Source organism: Podarcis pityusensis (assembly GCF_964106645.2).
Source record: "Podarcis pityusensis genome assembly, chromosome: 5".
Lineage (NCBI taxonomy): Eukaryota > Metazoa > Chordata > Lepidosauria > Squamata > Lacertidae > Podarcis > Podarcis pityusensis.
This window is the reverse complement of record NC_138032.1, coordinates 63,399,467-63,416,518: the sequence shown is the minus strand read 5'-3', so window position 1 is coordinate 63,416,518 and position 17,052 is coordinate 63,399,467. Positions and strand designations below refer to the sequence as shown.

General features: G+C 47.6%; 1 protein-coding gene across 2 annotated transcripts; it reads right to left on the bottom strand.

Annotated features, from left to right (window-relative positions):
* Positions 1-119: 119 nt before the first annotated feature.
* Positions 120-17,052, bottom strand: CYP26C1 (cytochrome P450 family 26 subfamily C member 1). 2 transcript variants are annotated; one of them, XM_081006803.1, is made up of 7 exons: positions 16,375-17,052; positions 15,731-16,003; positions 14,741-14,965; positions 13,749-14,024; positions 11,308-11,463; positions 7,728-8,291; positions 3,369-5,505 (listed from the first exon to the last, which is right to left on the bottom strand). In XM_081006803.1, exons 2-7 carry the CDS (start codon positions 15,965-15,967, stop codon positions 5,107-5,109), a joined length of 1,857 nt encoding a protein of 618 aa, XP_080862929.1. In that variant the 5' UTR covers positions 15,968-16,003; positions 16,375-17,052; the 3' UTR covers positions 3,369-5,106. The 2 variants fall into 2 exon arrangements, with proteins under 2 accessions (XP_080862928.1, XP_080862929.1); XM_081006802.1 differs by having other exon boundaries at positions 120-5,505; positions 15,731-17,052.

The window sequence follows — 17,052 nt, the reverse complement described above, 5'->3', positions numbered from 1 at the left end:
GTGCCATGTCCACCTGATGACATGGTGAATTGAAGAGTGTTGGAAGCTGGGAGGTAGCAATTTTTATAAATCTGCAGGGAGGAGGTAGAAATGAAACTTTTTACAGACTCAAAGTTCAGCCTTTTTCAAAATTTAAGGTTTACTTTTTGACTTTGACATTTGACTTTGATTATTAATTTTAAGGCAATACTTTCCAGTATCAATTTGCCAATTTTGTTTTTCTCCTTAACTCCTCCTCCTAAACATAACAGTATTCACACCTGTCTCTGTGAGTGGATTCAAATGATCAGAAAACAAATTCCTAACATTTTGTAAAACACAACTGAGTTAGGACAATGTTTTCCCCAAATTTGTTTCAGCTGCAAGAGAAGGAATAATAACTAAAATCAGGAGTTAATTTCATACATAGTGATCATCTCAAGCATCCTTCCCCAACCTGAGACTGGACTGGACTGGAGCTGATAGAAGTTGTAGTCCAAAATATCTCAAGAGCACCAGGTTGTGTAAAGCTGGTATTCAGTAAAAATTGGCAGGAGTGGGAACGATGGGATGATTCATCTCTCCATCCACTGAAGCAAAGAGGTGTAAAATTGATCACAAAGAAAGTTTGTTTTGACTCCTCTTGTTATTAATCTTACTGCTTAAAAAAACCCTCTCCTGTACAAACCACAGAGCAATTAGAAACAATCAACCAGTTATTATACAGTCACAGACCCCTTTAAAGTGATTAGAAATAACTGAACTCAAAGATGCCTTCTGTTGTAATTTGTTTTAAATGCCACCAGGTGGAGAAAATGGCTATATTTTAACTTTGACAACTGCTTCTTACCTGGAAATAACTCTCTGTTGTGTGCATATAACTAGTAGGGTGAACTAATTACCAGTAATGTCTGTACTAACTTGTTTTGTTATATATGAGAAACTTGTGGTATATAGTTGGCATTCGTCTGTCTCAAGAGAGAATGGAGCACATGGATATGGAGGTTCTGGGCTGCCAATATGGCAAGACTCCCCTCTCAGCCTCACTGATGTGGTCCAAAGGAAAGCAGAGCAAAATGTCTGGCAGCACCTTGGCTGCAGGAGTTGCCGGAAGGAGGCTTACAAGGTGCCATCCAACCAAATAAAAATCTGGAACAGATGCTTTCATGCACAAAAGAACAAGAGCATCAGTAGCCATTACTTAGAACTGAAATGACATTAAAATGGGCATCCATACGTCCATTGGTGTCCAAGCTGTGCATTAAACAAAATTCTACCCCAGTACAGTGGTACCTTGGGTTACATACGCTTCAGGTTACATACGCTTCAGGTTACACACTCCACTAACCCAGAAATAGTGCTTCAGGTTAAGAACTTTGCTTCAGGATGAGAACAGAAATTGTGCAGCAGCGGTGCGACAGCAGTAGGAGGCCCCATTAGCTAAAGTGGTGCTTCAGGTTAAGAACAGTTTCAGGTTAAGAACGGACCTCCGGAACAAATTAAGTACTTAACCCGAGGTACCACTGTACCCATGGCTTTTGCAGGGAGGACTGTGGCCTACTGTACAAAGTTAAAGGTCATGTCTGCTGTTCTGTCTACATTTGCCTCACCCAGCACTGGCATGTGGTCCCCAGAATATTCGCCATGAAGGAGTGTGGCCCTCAGGTTGGGAGATGCCCCACTCCTGGCTTACTTCCAGGTCCCACTGAGTTCAATGGGACTTATTCCCACGTAAGGGTGTCTAAGAGTGCAACCTGAGGGCTTCTTTCATAGGACACTAATAGGCATGCTGTTCTGTATTTTGAAGGTTGTAATGCTGAGCTATCAAGATCTCTGATATACTCAGTAGATGGTCTCTTCATAAGGAGGAAAGCCTCCAGCTTAGTCCTACAACTTTAAATTGGTGAGCTCCACTTTGGGGCAATCCAAACTTTAGCTTTGCTGCCAACAACAAGTGTAGGTGGATGGGCCAGGATGTTCAGATCTCAATACAGAAAAGAAAAAAAGGTTAGATTGAGTGTGGGTGGGACTTGGTGCCCCTGATGCAACCTAACAGGTTCAATATTTTAAAAGCTGCATTTCCTCATATTTCACATAAGGGAGAATGTGCCCTTCTGCTGTTAACACAGACTGTCCTGTGAACACCTGAACTAATTTCAATAGTTGTCAGAATAATTTAAAATGTTTTCTGTTGAGAATAAATCACACCAATGGTCTTTAGAAGACCAAATTTTTCAGCCTTAGTCATTGCTGCAGTGATAGCTTTCTTGAGAATTAAGGCTGCAATCCAGCCCCAACTAACCTGTGCATAAGACCCATTTAATTCAATAGGACTTACTTCTGAGAACACATGGTTAGCATTGCAGTGATAATTGCTATGCTAGAAGGCGATCAGCCATACTTTCCTTCTCGTAGTACTTTTGATTCAAACTAAAATCCTCTTGCTTTGTCAGTATACAACAAGGATCCTTTTTTGTGAATGTCAGCCACTGTTAACAGAGATTATTTCTCAGGTCTTCCCTGGGAAGGGAATACATCTGGTTGACCGCTCTAGGAACAGGAAGCTGGACTAGATGAACCATTGGCCTGTTTTGGTGGGCTCTTCTTGTGTTTCCTAAGGCATGATTTTGGCAGGGTTAATGGGTGTTCTGGCTCAAAAACCAGGTGAAGTTCTTATCAGAATGCTCCAAAGCAAGTCCAGCTCTCAACTACTCGGTGTGTCATATCAAACATTTTTAATAAACAAAACTGGACAGGACATCTTTCTGACACTGTTCATTCCTGAAAGATCTTGTCCCTGGTGAAAACTTGTACAGAATTTCACCTGGGGGCTATGTTCTCTACAGCAAAGTTACCTCAAACGTTTATTGCTAGTCTGTAGCAGCATGGTGGTCACCACAGTACAATGTTGAACCTACAACACCACTATACAACATCTGATGCATCTACGCTACTTGAGGTGTATACATCCTAAGGGAAGACAGAATTACAAGGACACCTTTGAAGTGCTGCTTATAAGGAAGGCCTTGTTCTCAAGGAGGTGGCAAACATGTGCCTGGAATGCACTACTTCAGACTGCTGGCAGGGGGAGCCCACATGATGAAAAGTTCCTCAATTCAAAAAAAGTCATGTGCACAGAAAATTGACATGTCAAAAACAAGCGTTCTAGGCTAGCTTTCTATCAGGCATGCCAGTTTTTTGCTTTGCTTTGTTTTTGTATGGAATAGCATTTAATCAAGTAACCCCCACCTGAAATGTGAAGTGTGTACAGGTGTACAGCAAGAACTAAGCCCCTAACAAGACAGTATTTCTTGCTGTCTACAAGTAATAGAAATGCCCATTGCAGCCCTGCACATCACAGATTCATATCGCCTGCATGTTTCCTTAAAAAAAAAAAAATCTTCTTTCTGAGTTTCTAATTCACAGCCAACAGCCTGGTTTTCTTCTTCTCAAATCATCCTAAATGCCACAATCCATGGGCCTCTAGAGATGGCAATTCCTAGCAGTAGCTTTAAGCAGATCTCCATCGGAAATGGAAGATGCTATTGCAATATTGTAAGCTACCAAGACATCTTGTCCAACCCATGTCACTAAAGCAGCATCCTACACACTTGGACATTTGCATGGGAGCTGTCCACAGGATGAAATTAACCACATATACCGCTTCTACAATTCCACTATCCACTCCTCCTTGGCTCACACCAGCAGCATAACCCACTCACATTTTTTTCCCATTTCTATGAAGTGCTTTCATAATCAGCTGGAGAGGAGCACTAAAAGCACTCTTGAGCCAAAAGATTGGACTTCAGAGACACCTCTCAGGAATAAGAGATTTTATATAATACACAGCATTGGCCTATAATGAACAGGGGTACAGAATTAAAGGTATGTACTCATAAGCCACAATCTACAAACCAGTTGCTTTGTGAGTTGGAACTAATTTAAACCCAACCACTGCTATTTTATCTGGGGGTTTTGGGGGGGGGGCAGAGTGCCATCATTGTGGGAACTGTACCCTGTTGGCAGTTTGGTGTAAGCTTCTAGAGAGCATCTTGAGCAGACCAATGACCAAGTGAAGCTTGATTAAGTGCATGATCATTGCCTAATGACTTGAATTTACCAAGGAGCCATCACAGGTCAGAATGCCAGAAATAGGATCTATATATCACCTCAATGTTTTCAATGAAGTTGGCTCATACATTCAGCTATGAAGTATGAAGAAATAAGAAATCGAAAAACATCTATGAATGATGCAAACCATACCTAAGAAATCCTCCCCATATTTCTCCTAACAGCCTAGCATCCCAAATCCATAACTAGTCTGCACTTTTAAATGGTGTGAAATTAAGACCAGCCCATAGCAATGCAGTCTGGCAGATGAATCAGGCTGCAAACCCAGGCACACTTAACCTGGGAGTCAGTGTCATTGAACTCCACCTGAGTAGACCTGTATATGTATCCACATACCATCTTCTCCTTCACCTGCCCTCTGATAGGCACTACCACCACCACTCATGTGACAGTTCCCATTCCTGCCTTGCAATATACTTACAGCAGATCTATTTGGCAGGCAAGTGGTTGATTGACTTTCCTTTCCATCAGAAACAGACCCACCACTACATTGTGATAACAGAGGAGCTGTTATCCTAAGCTGCAAGGAGCTCTGAAGAATCTTTTCCAGGAGCAGGTTAGGTCTACTATCAATGCAGAACACTCTCAGGTAACAAACCCTCTACTTGACCTACACAAGACCTACTTGACCTACACATCCTTTGCTTCTCCTTATAGAAAACTGACAACAATGTTTCCTAGGATTCCTTCTGAGACATCTAACTTTGGACCGTGATTTCTCTAACCAGATCCCAAAGTGGCATCACACACACACACACAAAAACAAAAAGTGCAACTAAGAAAGATGCATGTCTCTGAATGGATGCTAATAGGAAACTCACAGCCCATTAAGGACCATAGGCAGGGACTTCATCCTTTCACCTCTCACAACCAACAGACAGGGAATGGGCTTGCACCAGCTGAAAAAAACCTACACTGGGAGAGGACGGATGTTTTGTCCTGGAAACATGTTCTGCCACGATCCTCAGCTGGAATTGCGTGTGAGGTTTATGGTTCTCAAGTCTCTGTCTTGCTGGTTCCGCTGCTTTCTCTTCCCTGCTTCAGAGGATGGAAATAGAGCTGCAAGCCATCCACCGGGTGCACAATAGGCACCGTTTGCATCTTAGGGAAGTGTGCTGTGGCCAGCTCCCAGCGGGCTGTGCTGACCAGTTCAATAGCAAGCAACTTGAGGACCATCTGGGCCAGTTCTTTGCCTATGCAATTTCGGACTCCCCCACCAAAGGGGATATAGTGAAAGCGGACGGGGCCAGCTCCTTTGTGCTCTTCCCGTTCCTCCTGTGGCACCCAAAACCGCTCGGGGTCAAACATGTCTGGTGGACTCTGATAGATGCTGGCGGTCTCGTGCGTGTCCCGAATACTGTACATCACGCTCCAGCCCTTGGGAATCTGGCAGCCCTGCAGGAGGGAGACAGAACAAAATCAGCACCAGAGACAGCAGCCTGCAGAGGGCAGCCTGCAAAGGGAAGGAGAAAGGAAGCGACTTCTATACTAGAGCATCCACAAGGACAGACCCCCATCTTTGAGGAAACCTCACAAATTCAACTCCCCCGTACCATTACCCTTGAGCAGAAGCTCAAGCCTATTAAGATGTTAAGAGACCTATAATGGGCGGTGCAGAAATACCATGGTTTCAGTGATGTGTGAATTACAACTTCAGGGAATGTACACTGAAGTATTCAAAATCCCGTTTAACAGTCGAATAGAAATGGGTATGCAACAAATATTTGACAGAAAACCTGTTAATTTCCCCCCACCACATCAACCTCTATCTTTGATGAAGGGTGTGGGTCTTGCAACACCTTGAGAGCATGCTAATCCTAACAGTGTAAGAGCCAGACAAGAATAAATCTAGCTGACACAGCACCTAAAGACTACTCTGCAGCAATGCTTACAATATTTGGCACATAATTTAATTCTTATGCAGTGTGACAGCTCCCATTATCGGTGAGGCATAACTAAAAAGTGATTTCAGGCAGCAGGGCTGGGGAAGACCTTTGCTTGAGGCCCAACTAGATGGGTCAACAGCCTATGTTAATTTTCAAGGGGTGTACAACTTTCAGATGCACATTATCACACTTTCTCTCCGACCAGCACATATGCAGGCAGCCAAAAGCAACTTAACAAGCATGTTGTGCTATTTATTGCTTTGAGGTTTTGTGACAATCAAGTCATATGTACATTTTGCTAAATAAATACATACTGGACGGCACCTTCTATTTGATGCTATAACAACAACAAGATGAGGCTTGATCCAGAGCCCACACTTTTCTGGGAGTTTATTTAAATATATAAATGAGACTAGTACTCTATGTCCTGCACAAGAGGTCATTGCTTTGGCATGAATGTTTTGGGGGTTTTTTGTAAACGGAGCAATTTCCCCTTTCATGCCTTCAATCAAGTTTACTTGAAATGGTATCTGAGCTGATTAAAAGAGCAGTTTGGTAGTTCTGTGAGCCACAGCTTGAGGTGAAATCACCTAGAAAATTATAACTATGAGGAGTTTGTTGCAGTTATGGAGAGTTAGGTCCCTTTTAACCCTAATGTTAAATCAAGTACTTTGTGGGGAACACACTTGCAGCAATCCTTCAGCTTATGAATCTTTAAACATTCTCCAAGCACAGCTTCCATTGCCAACTACTAGTCTCCACAATAGATGCTCCAATTGCAATACTTGTAATGGCAGCAATCCTGCTAATTGGTCTAATGAACATCCAGGGTGGCCATATTCATTTTGGTAAAAGGTAAAGGTAAAGGACCCCTGACAGTTAAGTCCAGTCACAGACGACTCTGGGGTTGCGGCGCTCATCTCACTGTACAGGCCGAGGGAGCCGGCATTTATCCGCAGACAGTTTTTCTGGGTCATGTGGCCGGCATGACTAAGCCGCTTCTGGCACAACGGAACACCAAAACCAGAGCAGCGCACGGAAACACCGCTTACCTTCCTGCCAGAGTGGTACCTATTTATCTGCTTGCACTTTTGGCATGCTTTTGAACTGCTAGGTTGGCAGGAGCTAGGACCAAGCAATGGGAGCTGAACCCCATCATGGGGATTTGAACCGCCGACCTTCTGATTGGCAAGCCCAAGAGGCTCAGTGTTTTAGACCACAGCGCCACCCGAAACCTGAACAATTGCACCCTACCAATCCCCAGCTGTCTATCTCTTGAGGCACCTGTCTCATTAATCGGTTCTATGGTTTATTCACTGAAACTTAATAGGACCTTCTTCACAACTGCTTTCATTCTCACAAGCCATCCCAGTTACCTATCCACTACCGGGGTCTCCTGTTCATTGTATCTCTCCCATGCTTCCCTGCCCCCCCCCCAATTCTAGTTTCTGCACTCTATCAATCATACTTTCCCACAGCAAACCCCAGGGGCCATTAGGTTTCTAACTTGTGAACCCCAAGTGCCCCTGTTGTTTCTTGCAACATCTTCTGTCCCCAAGTAGGATAAACACATAGCATCACTGGGAAAGGAGGGTGTTTCCCATGGCTCCCAAGGTAGCTGCCATGGCCCCTGTGAAGTGGTCAGACTAAACTTGTGAAACCCAACTCAACCCAGCCCAAATTCCATGCACTTCCACAAAAGCAACCCACACAGCAAGCCCCACAACTCACATCCAGTTCAAAGGTTTGTAAGGCTGTCCTATAGCCTCCGGACACTGGGGGCAGCAAACGCAGCACTTCCTTGATGACGCAATCCAGGTACCGCAGATGGCTCATCTTCTCCAGTGTCAAGTAAGACTGACAATAGTGCTCATGTCTTTCCAGCTTGCCAAGGACTTGGTTTGCTTCTTCTTGTTTGGCTGCAGAGCAAGGGCAGTTTGTAGTCTCATGGACAGTTCCTTGGGCTGCTGTAGCAATGGGACCCAACTTAGGGACTCTGACTTCCCTCTTTGTCTCTCTGTCTAGTTCTCCTTCCAGCCTGGGAGGAAGAGGTGGATTGGAATCCCTGTCTTTGTTGTCTTTTCCATGGATGACCAGAGTCTCTGGGCAAGACTGATGGTTTCTCAGAGAATCTCCTGCAGCGAGGCAATGGCACTGCCCGGTGAGATCATGGGACACCAGCTCCTGCTGAATCTTTTTTATGACCAAGGGGTGTTTCAGCAACAGGAGGATCATGGAAGTAGTAGCACTGGCAGTGGTGAAGAAAGCAGCAAAGATCAATTCAATCGCAGACTCCTGCAAGATAAGCCATTGGGAGAGAGATTAAATACCCTTTTTTTTTTTTTGCATGACACCCACAAGCCATTTAAGACAGAGTCCACTTGTGCGTCAAAGTCAGGCAGGTACACACATTGTGATTAGAATTCAAATATAACATTGTTAGAGTTTTCAAGCTGTGGGGAACCAGAAAACTCACATCATTTTTTGATTCCAACCTGGCCTGGAAAACATGAGCATCCATAAGAAATTGTTGAGGTGATAGTTTTGGTGAAAGCCATGGGTATAGCCAGGATTTTTGTTGAGGTGGGACAGCCAAAGTTGTTGATTTTTTAAAAAAGAAATAATAAAATAATAAATAATAATAATATTTGAGGATCTAGCTGTCCCCCTTAGTTACACCCATGATCAGAGCTACAGTAAGGGGCTAAATTACTTATTAAAAAATGGCTCCTCATCCCAACTGCCTTGGGCTACCAATTGCAACAGTGAATCATTCCTTACAGGCTTGTGCAATCCACACTTGTTACACATCCAAGCAGTAGTACAGCTGGGCCTGGGACCTTGGGGCAGAGGCTTGGGGCTCCACTCAGCAGAAGGAGGGAGCAGCAGCAATAAAGTGAATTGATGCATGTTACTATCTAAGGATGGTACCATCTAAGGATGCACATTACCTCCATAAGATTATTAAATCCGGAATCAAGAGCCCCTCTCCATCCATTAAATCCAGAGTCTAACCTGTGACCCTCTGGATACTGTTGGACTACACCTCCCATCATCCATGACTGTAATCCCTGGCCACTGGCCTCCTGGCTGAGGCTGGTGGGAATTTGAGTTCAGGGCCAGACAACCCATGAGGCCAGGTGAGCTGACCACCTCAGGCGACAGGATCTATAGGGGCAGCAGATCCCCATGTCAGTCTTTCTTATATCATTGTTTAAGCCAGCCTTCCTCAAACTCAGCCCTCCAGATGTTTTGAGACTACAATTCCCATCATCCCTGACCACTGGTCCTGCTAGCTAGGGATCATGGGAGTTGTAGGCCAAAAACATATGGAGGGCCGAGTTTGAGGGAGCCTGGTTTAAGCAACAAATGTTGAAAAGTGTTGAAAAGTTTCTCTTTATGCTGAAAAGAAAATATGAAAATTATGTGTGCTCCAATCAATCTCTTTTTGCACTCACAGAAGTGGGGAACTTGTGGCCCTCCAGATGTTGCTGGGTGACACTTCCTATCACAGGAATTCCCAACCTTTGGCCCTCCAGATGTTTTGGACTACAGTTCCCATCATCCCTGACCACTGGTCCTGTTAGCTAGGGATCATGGGAGTTGTAGGCCAAAACATATAGAGGGCCACAGGTTGGGGATGCCTGTCCTAGCATCTCTGGACACACTGGCTGGGGAAGATGGGAGTCCAACAACATCTGGAAGCTGCAGGTTCCCCATCTCTGGTTTACAGAATAGACCAATTCACACACAATCCTAGCAAAGCCAATTTGCCAAAATAGCCATGCAGATGGGTAATCATTGACTTCAGTGAAGTCACCACCTATTACAGCGGAGTCAGCATGGCATGGCACATACTTCATTGTCTGGAAAGAGGCCTTTCTAGTTTAGACAGCTGCTTATGTCATATGGAATCCCATCAACCAGCTCATGTGGTTCTGTTTATCGTTTGGATCCTGGAAACACTTACTCTGACCATTCCAATCGATTTCAATTGTCAAAACAAGAATGACTTAAAATTAAAATAAAAACAGCACAATCCCCAACTGTATTCTGTCCTTTAAAGACTACTCCTATTGATGTGGTTCCTGATGGGTGATCAGAGGCCCAGAAAGAAGTCTCACTTCTTTGAAACTGATTTTTTTACCTCTTCCCCTAAAGTGTGTTTGGGACTGTACTGAATTGGCCCTATTTTCAAGAAAAAATAGCTTCTGCTGAAGGCTGCTATTTATAATAATTCAGTTCAATATGATACGTGGAGAACAAGATCTGGTGTAGAGCAATCAAATAAACTCCACTTCAAACCATTTGCTGCAAAAATCTCCACACCCAGCCTTGTAGGGCTGCCATCCCTCCTGATTTTCCAGGACATGTCCCAGATTTTGCCTCCGAAAATTGCGTCCTGGATTATTTTTTGGAAATCTGTCAAATGTCCTGGAAAACTGGCAATGGGGGTTAAATTGTGTCAAAAATGCCGTCAAAAAAGCTTGGGGTGTCCTGGTTTTTACTTTTTGAAATATGGCAACCCTAAGCCCTGGATTCTATTCAGGATAAGTGCAGGAGGCCATATCAGATCTCCAGACACCAGATTCAGCACTCAATATATCCTCTTCCTTAGCTGAAATTAGGAAAGTTCTCCTTCTGTCAATCCCACCCAGTGAAACCCATCTGTCCCTGTGGCAAGTGGGAGAGGACTGCAGTCACCACAATGACTTCTGGGTGCAGTACTGACACTCATCAGCTTGAGGTAACAGGATGCTGTCACAGTGCTAGAGCTAAGCAACCCATTTCTCCCTCACAAAGAATCCTGGAGGCTGTAATTTGTCAAGGGTTTCACCTTTGTGAAAGGTGAAAAAACACAATTCCTAGGATGCTTTGTGTGTACTGCCAAGAAACCACTTCAAATTTCCCAAAGGCAAAGCATAATACAACCATAATTAACAAATGGGCATGATCCTGATCCATGCCTGGTTCAAAGTCAATGTGAGTTAACTGAACACCACAGAAAAGATGCAGAGCAAAGATTATGCCAGACAGAGTGGGAATAATTATTTCATCATATGTGGTTATTATTTCTATAATATGGTTGGAACTAACTTGGAAAGAGAGTCTTACCAGGTGCTTGGAAGTCCTGTGATAATGTCTTGCTTGTAGGCTGTGTGGGATGCACCTACAGAAATGACCTTTGCACATGGTCAGAGGCACTTACACCTTTATTACTTCTTTACATGGTCATTTTGGAAAGGACCATGTTTGGTTGTGTGAGCTAGGGGACAACTGTGGCCACTCCAGGCGGCTTAAAGGAAGTTACCTTCAGCTCCTGCATGGTAAATTCTTTGCCATGCTCCTTGGCACTGTTGATAATGAAATCCAGAGCGTCGCTGTGAGCCTCAGGATCCTTCTGCTTCAGTTTCTCCGAGATGGCTTTCTCCATGTACTCGTGTAGCAGATTCCTGGCCTTTATTCCCTGAAGGGTTCAGAGAAAAAACAGCAATGGCTAAGGAGAAAGGCACAGACGCAGACACACACACACACACACACACACACACACACACACACACACACAGGTCTAGCCCCTTTGGAGGCCGAAGAAGTCAGAAGTCGCTTATTGCTTGGAACGTTCAGGCAATCTTTTACCGTACTTCTCCAGGTAGGAGCTCATTATAATTAGAAGCGGCGCTTAATATATCCTCTTCCTTCGCTGAAACGGGGAAAGTTCCTGTCAATCCCGCCCAAGGAAACCCATAATCAGTGCAGTGAGAAAGGAAATTCCGAGGACTACAAAGCCTTCAGCCGCTGAGCTGCCAAATTTTGAAAAGGTGAACAATAAGAGGAAGCCGGGAACTCCAGCCGTGGGGGTGGAGGAATCCGAGATCCTGAAAGTCCACTGGTTGCTAAAGAAAAACCCAGATGAATGGCACCACACCTGGCCCAAACTTGCGCTAGACTTGCGTGTGTTTATGTGAACAATCCCAAATTATACCAGGAAGGGAATCGTTTAAAGCTTTAAATCGTAAGGCGTCGCAGCCGGTGCAATGGGAGCACGGATGAGACAGTGTTTAAATGGATCAGGCATGAACGACTTTCGGGAAGCAAAAAAAGGAGAAAGGGGAAGATATTCGAGGAGATCTCAATGCCTTTTCCTCCGCCACCAGGCAGCCACCGTGACCGTACAAAGGCACTCTGCATTGACGACGCCTTTACACCGCAGGACGCAACTTGTTCCTGCCTTTTGTGCAATGCGAATGCGATCGTCTTAACTCCGAAGGAAAGAGTTCAAATGGGATTTGCTTCCAACTCAAAGAATGCTGTTTTGGATTATTGCTTTACTTGTCGGGAGAACCCAATGGATTTCTACGAAACTCGCTCGGGTGTGGGGGGTGATGAGAGAGCCTTAGGCGATCCTATGGACCTGGGAAATAATAAATAAGCCCCAATGAGCAGTGAAACTTGGTGCAGGTCTACTCAGAAGTAAGTCCTGTTGAATTCAACGGGGTCCTTAGGCTGCAGCCATAAATCTCTGTTTACCTGGGAGTAAGACCCTGTGAATTCAAAGAGACCAAGACGCATTGAATTCAAAGGAACCTCGTTTTAGAGGAGAGGTGGTCGGCACTGCGCGACCCGCGTTCACGTGCGCCGCCAAAATCCCTTCACAGCCAATAAAGGTCATGAGCAGAAGCCACAGAAACTGCTCGGTTGCAAGGAACCGGGTGGTTTCGACCAGGCTTTGAATCTGGACCAGTAAAGATCTCAGCCTGCCCAGTAGCCTGTCGCTCAGGTTAGAACTGGCACCTGTTCTTTATGGGCTCCGCTGGGTTCCGAATCGTTTGGGGGCTAAATGCAAGGCTCTGCTCAGGTCCAGGCAGCGCTCCCCCCTGACCTTTCCGATCTGGGAATGAGAACCAATCTGCGGTTCTGCCGCTTGTCAGGCAGAAAGAGCCTTTTTTGTGGTGGCCCCCTAAGCGTTGCGATCAGTGTTCCAGCACGATGCGACAGATGCCGGAGTTTGTCCCTTTTAAGCTGGACACCTTGGGCAATTCAGACCTTTCAAACTAATATAGAATGAACGGTGCGAAATTCAGTTTGAAAGGTCTGAATGTGCAACTGAACATTGCAACGCGGGTGAATATTAAATCCATTTTTTAAAAAAACCCTTCCTTTTCAAAGGCTTTAGAATAGGCAGGTAGTTATTTTGTTTTAATTGGGATTTTGTGCCTTTAAAGGTTGGTTGCTGTCTCATTTGTGCTATAAAACTTAATTGCGTCCTGCTTGGGGGGGAAAGGGGGGGTTAAAATAGCCTACACAAACAAATACGCAAGAGGTGCATCTCTGAGCAGGTGCAGAATACCTTTCCAGCAGAAAATTATTCCAGCTGCTTGGTCTGAATAGAGGATGGGGCTCCCGAGAGCTCAAAGCCAGAACCTCACCCCACCTCTGACCACCAAATAGGCCAGAAAGGGGTCTTTCACTCACTTTAATACTTGGTATTGAGGAAAGCCGCCTTGGGATACCCATAGTCTTGAAAGGCGGCCTAGAAAGATGTGAATTATAGTAATAAATAAGGTCTATCCGATGTAAAGGGTAGGGATACAGTCATAAACACACTTTAGACCAGGGGTTCTAGGATTCTGCGCTCATCAGTGGCATTAGCGGGACTTCAGAACGGATGGGGGTAAGTGATCATGGTCGGAGTTGGTTCTTTGGATGGCGATGAGGATGGGGACACACACACACATGCGCACGCAGCCCTACCTTCCTCAGCCCGCTGAAGGGGATGTTGAGCGGCAAGGAGAAGAGATTCTCCACCAGCTGCTCAAAGGTCCGAGCCAGCTCCTTGAACTGCTTCTCCTCCAGGCTGAGTCCCAGCAGGATCCGCGCGGCGATGCGGAAGGTCAAGGTCTTGGCGGAAGAATAGACGGCGACGGGGCCCGGCTGCTGGCACCAGCCGCGCAGCTCCCAGCACACCACCTTCTGGATGCGGGGCAGGTAGCTCTCCAGGGCGGCGCGGCCGAAAACTCTGACCAGGATCTGACGCGGCGAAAAGAGAAGGGAGAGAATCGCGGCGGGCGATGTAAAATTAATTGGGGGAGCGGGGCGGTCGCTACTAGGGACATCGTGCCCCAAAGCCATTTTTCCCCTTCACCAGTCCCCCAGTTCTTTTCCCCATTCTGGTCTCTTGAATGGGCCAGTCGGTACAAACACCAGAACCGCCGAGATTCTTCCCCGGACTATACCACTTTGCGCGTGTTTGAATGCTGAGCTATGGGGTGGGGAAACTTTCCTAAGCAGGGAGACATTGCCTGTGTTCAGTTATATGAGAGAGAGAGAGAGAGAGAGAGAGAGAGAGAGAGAGAGAGAGATAATGTAAGAATGGGGGGGGGGGTTACAACCCCGGCCACCAGCAGTAGCCCTAAGTGGTATAGTCCTAGCAGCAACCAAGAGAATTGCGTAAGACGCGGGTCCTAAACCTTTGCGTGGCTACTGGAATCTGCGACAGCGCCTAGCACAAACTTCCACAGCCAGCTTTTAGCTATAGGGCTCCCCACCCCTAGATATTGCTGGACCGCATCTCTCATGGTTCCTCGCCATTGGCCGTGCTGGTTGAAGCTGATGGGAGTGGGGGCCCAACAACACCTGTAAGGGGGAGATGAATGCCAGCGAGCTGCCTTCTCTTCCCCAGAGGGCGCCTCGGCTCGGTTTCAGGCTCGGTTCCCTCCCCAGCGACGCGCCCCTCCGCCTCCTACCTTCCTGCGCTGGCGGTGCGCCTCGGCGCTGGCGTTGAGGAGGGTGTGCGAGCCCAGCAGGATCTGGGTGCTGAGCGGCCACTGGGCGCTCACCAGGCTGTGCTCTCCCAGCAGGATCTTGCGCACGTTGTCGGCGCCGCTCACGCGGATCACCGGCTTGCCCAGCAGGTGCGTCTTGAACACGGCGCCGTATCTTTGCCGCCGGGAGCTGTGGAAGCTGGAACCCTGCACAGCCAGGCAGATAAAGAGAGGGATGGAGACCCAGGCCTGGGCTCAAGCTTCGCAGACAGTTTGCGAAGAAAGTCGACGGTGTCTCTGAGATAGTGAAGAGCGCTTTCCCCACTGGGCTGAGTCCTCGCAGCTGCTGCTTTGTGTCAAACATATCCTGGTTCCCCAGAAAGAGCACCATCGGCCCGAGATCGCCTCCGTGGGGACTCAGAGTGCCTTTTCAAAGGGGGAATCGGTTTACTATGATTCCTAAATTTCAACCCTGGGACATGTGAAGAGTGTCTCTGAGCCTCACAAAAGTGCTTTCCTCCCTGCATTGAGGAACACCTCTGGAAGTGATACAGCCTTAGGCGCACCTGCTTGGGAATAAATCCCACTGAACTGACAGCTTGGCAAATGCGTCGTAAAATCATGCAATTGTAGAGTTGGAAGGGACCACGAAGGCCATGTAGTCAGATTCCCTGCAATGTCGGAACCCACGACCAGGAGATTAAGAGTCTCATGCTCTACCAACTGAGCTACCCCTGATTTGCCCAGCCCGCGTCCCCTCCAGCTCGAGGGCTTTCGTTTTCCCATCCTGAGAAATGGGCGACTAGCGGTAGGACCTTCCTTTGAGCGGGACACACTCTCTAGAACTCTTTTTCGGTGCCCTGATCATGTGCAGAGTGCCTCTGGGCTAAGCCCCCGTCCGCGGTCCTGGCTGCGCTAAGCCCAGGAGGCTCGTCCTTCACCTGCCGCGCCCGCCGCCGCCCCAGTGCTCACCTGGACCAGCCAATGCAGCGTCTCGCCGAAGAAGGGCCAACCCATGGAGCCCTTGGGCAGCGGCAGGGCGCTGGCGCGGTCTCGGCTCAGGCTCCAGCGCAGCGCCCACAGGTGCCGCGCCAGCGCCAGCAGGAAGGCCACCGCCAGGCAGGTGGCCAGCGCAGCCTCCAGCCAGGAGAGCGCATCCTCAGAGGTTGCCACCGGCGGCAGCATCTTCGTGCTCGGGCTGGGCAGCATCGCCCGGCGGAATTCACTGGCCGACTGTGGCTTCAGCTGGAGAGGGATAGAGAAAGGGAATATTTGAGAGGGAAAATCTGCTACCAGATGCCAGGGCATCCTACTCCGGATTAGGATTCCCATAGAGGTGGGTTCAACTCACCATACAGGAAGCAAAGAAGCCAACCCATCCCCAAAATGCCACTTTTTATTCAAAGATGCTTTTCCTCGCCACCCGTCCATTAAAGTCCCCAAAGGAATCTTGCGCAAAGCTTGCGATCCAAAGCGGGTGCGCCCGCGCAAAACCTGAGAGTCAAACCGGGAGGGAGGTGTCAAGAAGACCTCCAAGACACCTCTCCTAGTGTGTCTCCCCCTGCCCCCCACAAAACATAAAAGGAAACCCAACAGCGCAGCCGCTTTGCTCTCACCTCGGCGGGGGTCTCTTCCCGTTTCCACTGCGCGTCTGAAAGAATCGCAACCTACTTTGAAAGGATCGGGGAAACTACAGCGCACCGTCCTTTCCTTTTGCGGCCAGGGAGTGAGAGGGGGCCATTCTGCTCAGAACCGGCGTGGCTGGGATCGGGATCCCTCGGACCCACTTGCAAGCACCACGAGCCCCATCCTCGACGGTCAGCCCCTAGGAATCCAAAGAGGATTTGCCCGCCCAGGCTGCTCGCGCATAGGGTGAGAACTCTGAAGAGGCTTCTTCTTCATCCCCCTCCGCCTTTCCCCTTCTCTGCCGAGCTGTCAAAAACCGCCTGCGCTCGGACGCTCCTTCTCTCACCCTTTGGGAGCATCCTTCGCGCACACCCCTTTTAACTATTCTCTGCCTTGCACAGATTTATATAGATATTGGCCAGCCACCTTCGCTGGGGGGTGCGCCTGCTGACGTCTCCGCTGCATATTTAAAACGGGGGGCCGAAAGCGCTGCGATTGGCGCCTGAGAGGGTCCGCGATGAAAGGGGGGGGGAGGAGGAGGAGGAAAGCGCTGCTGGGACGGACCTCTCCTGTCTCGGGAGGGGGAGACTCGCCTCGCAGGTAACCCAAGGGCAGCCCACTGGGACCCTACCCGCCCCGCCTGGATTTGGAAAACCAGGCGTCTCATT